This window comes from Pteropus vampyrus, unplaced genomic scaffold, assembly GCF_000151845.1.
Source record: "Pteropus vampyrus isolate Shadow unplaced genomic scaffold, Pvam_2.0 Scaffold81, whole genome shotgun sequence".
In the NCBI taxonomy this organism is placed as follows: Eukaryota; Metazoa; Chordata; class Mammalia; order Chiroptera; family Pteropodidae; genus Pteropus; species Pteropus vampyrus.
The window spans coordinates 2250623-2257199 of NW_011888862.1; the positions used below are offsets into that span (position 1 = coordinate 2250623).

A 6577-nucleotide genomic window follows, 5' to 3' on the forward strand; every position below is an offset into this window, starting at 1 on the left:
GCCAGATTTGTCCCCTGCATAAAAGTAGTTATAAGTACATGAAACTACACACACGTGCATAAAAATTACATACAGGCACATAAAACTACAAGTAGAACAGCCGTGTCGGCTCATGCCACCTGGTGTTAGTTTCATCGCGTTGACCTCTTTGGGGCGGGGGAGGAGGGAAGGGGTAGGGTGGGCAGGGAGGACTGAAGAGCTTTCACCTTTTTTCTTGGAGGCTGATGTCTTTTCATTCATTCGGCTTTGTACTAAGCACTCTTCATTGATTAATTCCCTTTTGCTGCTAAAGGAGTTAAGAAGCTAACACCTAGTAGTTGGCATATACTGTGCTGGAAAAAAGGAAAACAAATCAAAATGATCCATGGTCCTTATCCCACAGGAACCTGTGGTGTAGTTTAAGCAAACTGGAATGATGTCACGGTGTCAGAAGTTCTGGGTAGTTTGGAAACCTGCGGACTCCAGATTTAGCACACAGGCTGAGACTTCTGTCTTCCTACTTTCCAATGAGATGTCATCCAAGGTTGACATCGTCATGCTTCCCCTGCTACACTCAGTCTGGAGTCTAATTTAGAAAAAACCCCAGCGGTGTTATGCAGTAATAAACTGTAGTGGGCAATCTCTGTGCTCCCTTGCTGGTCCCTTTCGTGCCGCCCACCCCCACCCTAGCTTCCGTGTGCTATCGCAACATCCAGCATCTCCTTCAGGGGACTGCCTTTGGACTCCTGGCACCCATTCTGTCCAACCTGGAAGTTCAAGTCCCCTTGGGACGGCCCGAAGCCAATGACTTGTCTGTGCTCCTTTGGCTCAGGTCCCACGCCTCTATGATGTAAGTTTCCCTCCAGAGTCCCCCGAGGGACAGGCTGTAGCTAAGCCTTGCTGGGTACCATGTCCTTGCTCAGCTTCTCCTACCTGCCCTCCCACCCCTGTCTTGGGAGCCTGTCTTGGGAGCAGTTCCTAAGTAAGTCTCTTATCTGAGGGTCTGCTTCTGGGAACTCGACCTAAGTCACAAGGTCTGTGCACTTTTCAGGGAATGAGTTATCTTTCACAAATTCTAAAAGAACTTCACCCGTCCCTTTCCCCGATGTCCAAAGAAAGTTGCCTTTGCTTCTGTGTCCCTCGGCCATTTCTCAGTCAACACTGAGGATTCTCGTGATTGGTCTGCTCTTCTAGGTGACGCAGAGGCCCAGCTCCCATAAGATGAGGTGTCTTTTCCGAATTAGCTTCGTCCCAAAGGATCCAATTGACCTGTTAAGGAGAGATCCAGTTGCTTTCGAGTATCTCTATGTTCAGGTATGTGAAAATCTGCACATGATTTATATGAATGTTGTGGGATAAATTAAAATCAAGGTTTGTTTTTTTTTCCCCTGAATTCTTTAATTTGGGGATCTCTATCCTCCCACCTCTGTCTCAATGCATTGTAAAATGATTCCATGGTGCTTTTTTTATTTTTACTTTTGATTTTGAAATAATTTCATACTTAGGAAAAAGTCATTAAGAGTAGAAAAAGAACTCTGATATCCTTCGCCCAGATTCACCAATGGGTCCCATTTTATCGCATGGACTTTAGTGTTTGCACGTGGTTGTTCTTCCTCACGCACACAATTTTTTCGCTAAACCATATCAGTGTCAGTGACTGAATTCATGCTCATTTACCCTTAAATACTTCAGTGTATATCTCCTAGTACCAAGGACATTTTCTTGTATAACCATTGTATAAATAACAAAATCAGGAAATTCAACATTTCTTTATATGCACATTTTGTCTATTGCCCCATAAATGCCTTTTATAGAGAATAGGGTCCAACCTAGGATCCCATTGTCATATCACTTTAGTCTCCTTAAATCTGGAACATTCCTCAGTCTTTCTTTGGCTTTCAGGACCTTGGCAGGTTTGAGGAGTACTGATTAGTCATTTTGTAGAAATCTCACAATTTGGGTTTCTCTGATGTTTCTTCATGATTAGATTGAGGTTCTGCATTTTGAGCAGATGAGCAACATGAGTGACTTTGTGTCCTTAGTGCATCATATCAGAGGCACGTGATGGCAGTTTGTCCCCATAATGGCAAGGTTAACTTTGACTCGTAACTACGGCGATGTTCTCCAAATTTGTCCATCCAGAAGTTATTACTTTTCCTTTTGTAATTAATAAGTAATTTGTGGAGAATCTCATTACAACCTTATTATCTTTTCACTTACTAGTTTTATTCTCAACCATCCTTGCCTGAATCCATTATTATTATGATGATTGAAAATGATGATTTTTCTAATTCCGTTATTTCTTATTCATTTATTAATTGGTATTCTACTATAAGAAAGAGTTTTCCCTTCTTCTTTATTTACTTATTTATTCATTCATTTATTTGGTGCTTAGATTGTTCTGAAATATGATATTAATTATAATGGAATGATTCATTTCAAGGCAGTAAAACTTTAGGAAGACAGTATCCTCTGCAGACTGTATATCTGATTCTGGGATATAATTTTCAAAAAACAAGGCCTCTAGAAATGAGAATCTTTGCTAGTTTTTCCCAATGGGAATTGATCCACTTGATATTTAGGTGGATTTCTCTATATTTCTCTATAACTGCACCCTCTTACTCTCACTTAAATTTCCAATATAACTACATTAAACAGTAAGAACCTTACCTGATGCTTAGGCATCTAACATTAGAACTACTCAGAGAGGTTGTAAACCTCAAAATGTAACCTTCCCCTACAGAAAAAAAAAAAAAGGAGAAAAGGCAAAAATGAGGCCAAAAAAAAAAAAAAAGACACACCTGTTTGGCTGGGGATCCCTGTCTGTATAAGGCCGTAAGTAAGAAATAAAAAGCAAAGAAGTAGGAAAGTAAAAGAAACATTTGTCAACTCTAGGTAGTAGATATACTGGTAGATACGATTCTCAATATTTTCTTGTATATTTCAAAGTTTTTGTAACCTCCAGAAAGTTATGGGTAGGAAAAGAAAATAGGCAGAAGATAGCAGAGAAAAGGTCAATGTCAGGGGTTAGGAATGGTGACATAAAGCGGCACTAAGCCCTGGGGAACAGAAATTAAGTCAGAGAAAGAAGAAGCAGAATGTACCAGAACATTCCAGCAGATGAGGGCACTCAGGGAAAGGCTGGTTAAACATGCCCCGCCTCAGCGGTCTTTGAGGAGACTGACATTTACAGCTCAGTAGGATATTTAATGTTTACAAAGAGAAAACCCCATCATCAGGAAAAGGCAGGTCCTGTTCAATATACCCTGTTTATCAAGTAAAAAAATATGAAGTGCACTTTACACCATGTTTGACCCAGAACAGTGAAAGTGTCACGACTTGGGATTTTTAAGTGTTAAATTTTAGTCACTTGAACCCCTCGGCAATATCCCTTGTTCCCCAACGGGCCAGGTAACCCAGATGTAACTGCACAAAACAGCCCGATTGTCGGCTGATCTGTTTCTGCATCTTTCCCATATTGCTGCTGAGAACCAGCCCAGGGCTTTGCCGCTGCAGCTCAGATCCTGTGCTATGTTTTTAGCTTGTTAATTGCAAATAAATAGTTACAGGTTCTGGTCAGTGCGTGGCTGTAGACAGTGAGATACATTGGTTGTCGTTCTCGACAATTATATGCTCATCCTCTTAACGAGATGATGTTTTAAACCCATCTTGCTCTGCTTCTCTTTTAAACATCACAAGCCCATTGAATTTATAGCAGAAGAATGTGGTTGCATGTGTCTTGGGGAAGGGAGACCTCTTAAGTAGACCCTGAGTACCGCTAAGCATGATTCTGTCTAAGGGGTGTTCACCCAAGTCTAATGCAATTCATGGAGCTATTTCTTTTATAAAAGATGCATCTTTTATACCCTGGGACTGTCCTGAGAACAGGAGAATCTGTCCAGGGATACTGCCCTGGGACTAGCAGAAGATGGGTTGTGGATTAGCCGCTCCTTCAGTGAGTAGCCGGTGGCGGGAGGTAGAAAGCCACGTATGGTGAGCGTAGAGACCAAAATTAAGCTACCATCATCTTATATATCTTCCGCCGAGAACAGTAAATGAGAATTTCTTGGCCTCACACCCTCTGCTTCAAAATGCCTTGGATCACAGAATGTGCAGTATGTCTAAAATAACATAGCTGTCTAACATAAGTCAGTGGGTCTGTAAATGGTGCTATGTGCCCATGTTGACTCGAAGGTACTAAAAAGATGCAATAAAATTAGCCCAGAGAACAAGAGTAAGCAGAAGCAATATGTATCACATTACAAAGGCAAAAATTGATTCAACCGAGCGGGCCCCTAATAAGGACAAGTGGCCATTGACCAGGTGAACCGTGACAGTGCAAACAGGTTTCAATAGTGATGATATCTATTAATCTCCTAGTCATTAATGGACCATGCAGTATTTTCCAGATTTCAGCATATATAATAATAATCATCCAGTCTGTGCTAATTCATAATTAGAATTCATAATTAGAATGAGCTCTGCTGACATTTACCTGTCTACTATCCATTAAGAAAAAGATTGTTACGCCAATTAGTAAATAGGATAATACCTGAGACTACAACATGTTTTCAGACATTTTGGTAGTATCGGTTTCCTTTTTAACATCTAACATGTTCATTATAAATGAATTTTTTGGAGGCCTAAATTAGAGTCTGTTGGGACCTCTATCTTAGCAAAACAGTGACCACCACTTGCTCGTGTAACTGTGTTTTAAGTAACATACTTGAGAGTAATAAAAGCATGATTAGTACCAAAATATATGTCAGACTTCACACTAATTCTCCAGGATCAGCCTGAACTAATTACATAATGTAATTAAGTGACTAATCACCTTGATAAAAAATTCACCCAGAAGTCTGGTTAAAATACAGGAGAGATAAACACACACACACACACACGCACACACACACACACACACGCACACACGCAGTGTAACAGGGATGGGAAAAACCATTTCCAGTTCCAATTTTTAGCAGAAGTAATAGTGATGGCTCACCTTTATAAAGCACATTCCATTTTATGAAACCTCCTTTCAAGTGTACCAGCGACCTTGAGAGTTAGTTGTTGTTAACCGATTTTTCATATAAGAACACCGAGACTCAAGAGAGATAAAAATGCCTTGTTCAAGGTCATTTGATGAGTAGTTCACAGAGCCTAGGATTGAACCTGGGGTTTCTGTCTCTAAATTCTATACTGAACTCCTGTTTCAAATCCTTTATGCAATAGCAATCACAGAAGAAAGAGATTTATCAAAAAACTGATTAAAGTGTCTGTTATGGTCTGGCACTGAGCTGAGGGCCCTCCTCACCCTCATCCCTCCTGAGACTCTATAAAATGACCCTATCTGGGCCCTCAACTTTGAGGTGGCCCATTGCAGACAACCCCGGGCACTTGGAAATAACTGGTAAACCCAAGACTAGCAAAACAAAGTAGTAGCCTGGACTTGCCCTCAGGACCGGCCTTCCGTCAGGAGGCCCCATCTCCCACCTCGTGTCAGACCCATTCTGACAAGGAGCGCTGTGCAAGCCTGGTAGGTGTAATATTTTCAAGAGAAGCAAAGGTGGAAGACCATCTTAGGGATGGAAGTGGGAGAGAATGTGACTTCAGTCTTTGGAATGAAGGGATGGGCTGAGACGTAGCACATGAATAGGACGACGTGCATTGCACAGCGACAGTATCACATGGACAAGTATTCTAAGTGTCAGTATTGTGTGCAGAAACCATACAGGAGCACATTTCCTATTTAATAAAATCCATATATGACGTCACAAATATGCTTCTCTTGGAAAGGAGGCAAACAAAGCCTGATAGCGTTTTCCATTCGAAATTATCTTGGAACAAGGTAAAGAATAAGAAAAAGAGAGTGTACATGTCATATTTTGTAGCCCCAAAGCCTAGTTTTCCAGAACAAACTATAAACACATGTGCAGAATATGCTTAAGCAATGCTGTGACTCAGCCCTTTGCTCCTAATGGGTGACAAGAATGTCACCCGAAAATCGCTAGTGGTCACGTAGGACTTTACACTTGACAACACTCTCAGCCACTCGTCAATCCAATGCTCACCACAAACCCTGTGAGGTGGGTCGCTCCCTTTTACAGGTGAACGAACTGAGGCCCACAGACATAGAATGACTCCCTCAGAGTCACAGTGGGGGCCGTCACCACCGGAATAGACTGAGGATTTTACTCGCTACTCTTTACCGAGCGCAACCAATGCGCTGTGATGAAGCGCTCACTGTGCATCTCATCTAACGCTCACACACTAGGGTAGCTGGGCTGAATCCCCATCGCACAGATGAGAAAATCGAGGCTTTTACTTAAACCAAATTAAGTACATTGGTCCGAGTTACCTATACAGGTCGTCATTGGCAAAGCCGGACCCAGAAGCAGGTGGGGTAAGTCCAGAGCCGCTGCTCTCAATCGCCTTGCCAATTCTGCTCTAAATGAGAAAGAAGAAGATGATGTTGACAACGGCCGCTAGCTCACATGAGGGCTTACAGTTGACCAGGTAGAGTCTAAGGGCTTTACATCATTAACTCATTTCACCCTCACCACACCCTGTGAGTGGGGAGTATTATTATTCCTAGTTTACA

The 6577-nt window shown here is 41.8% G+C and overlaps 1 protein-coding gene across 1 annotated transcript in view; it reads left to right on the plus strand.

Moving 5' to 3' along the window:
• Positions 1 to 6577, plus strand: part of FRMPD4 (FERM and PDZ domain containing 4) — a 755715-nt gene that overhangs the window by 717324 nt on the left and 31814 nt on the right. Inside the window, exon 10 of the mRNA XM_011363039.2 lies at positions 1174 to 1293. Within this exon, the coding sequence (XP_011361341.1) occupies positions 1174 to 1293 (120 nt within the window). The remainder of the gene's footprint in view (positions 1 to 1173; positions 1294 to 6577) is intronic.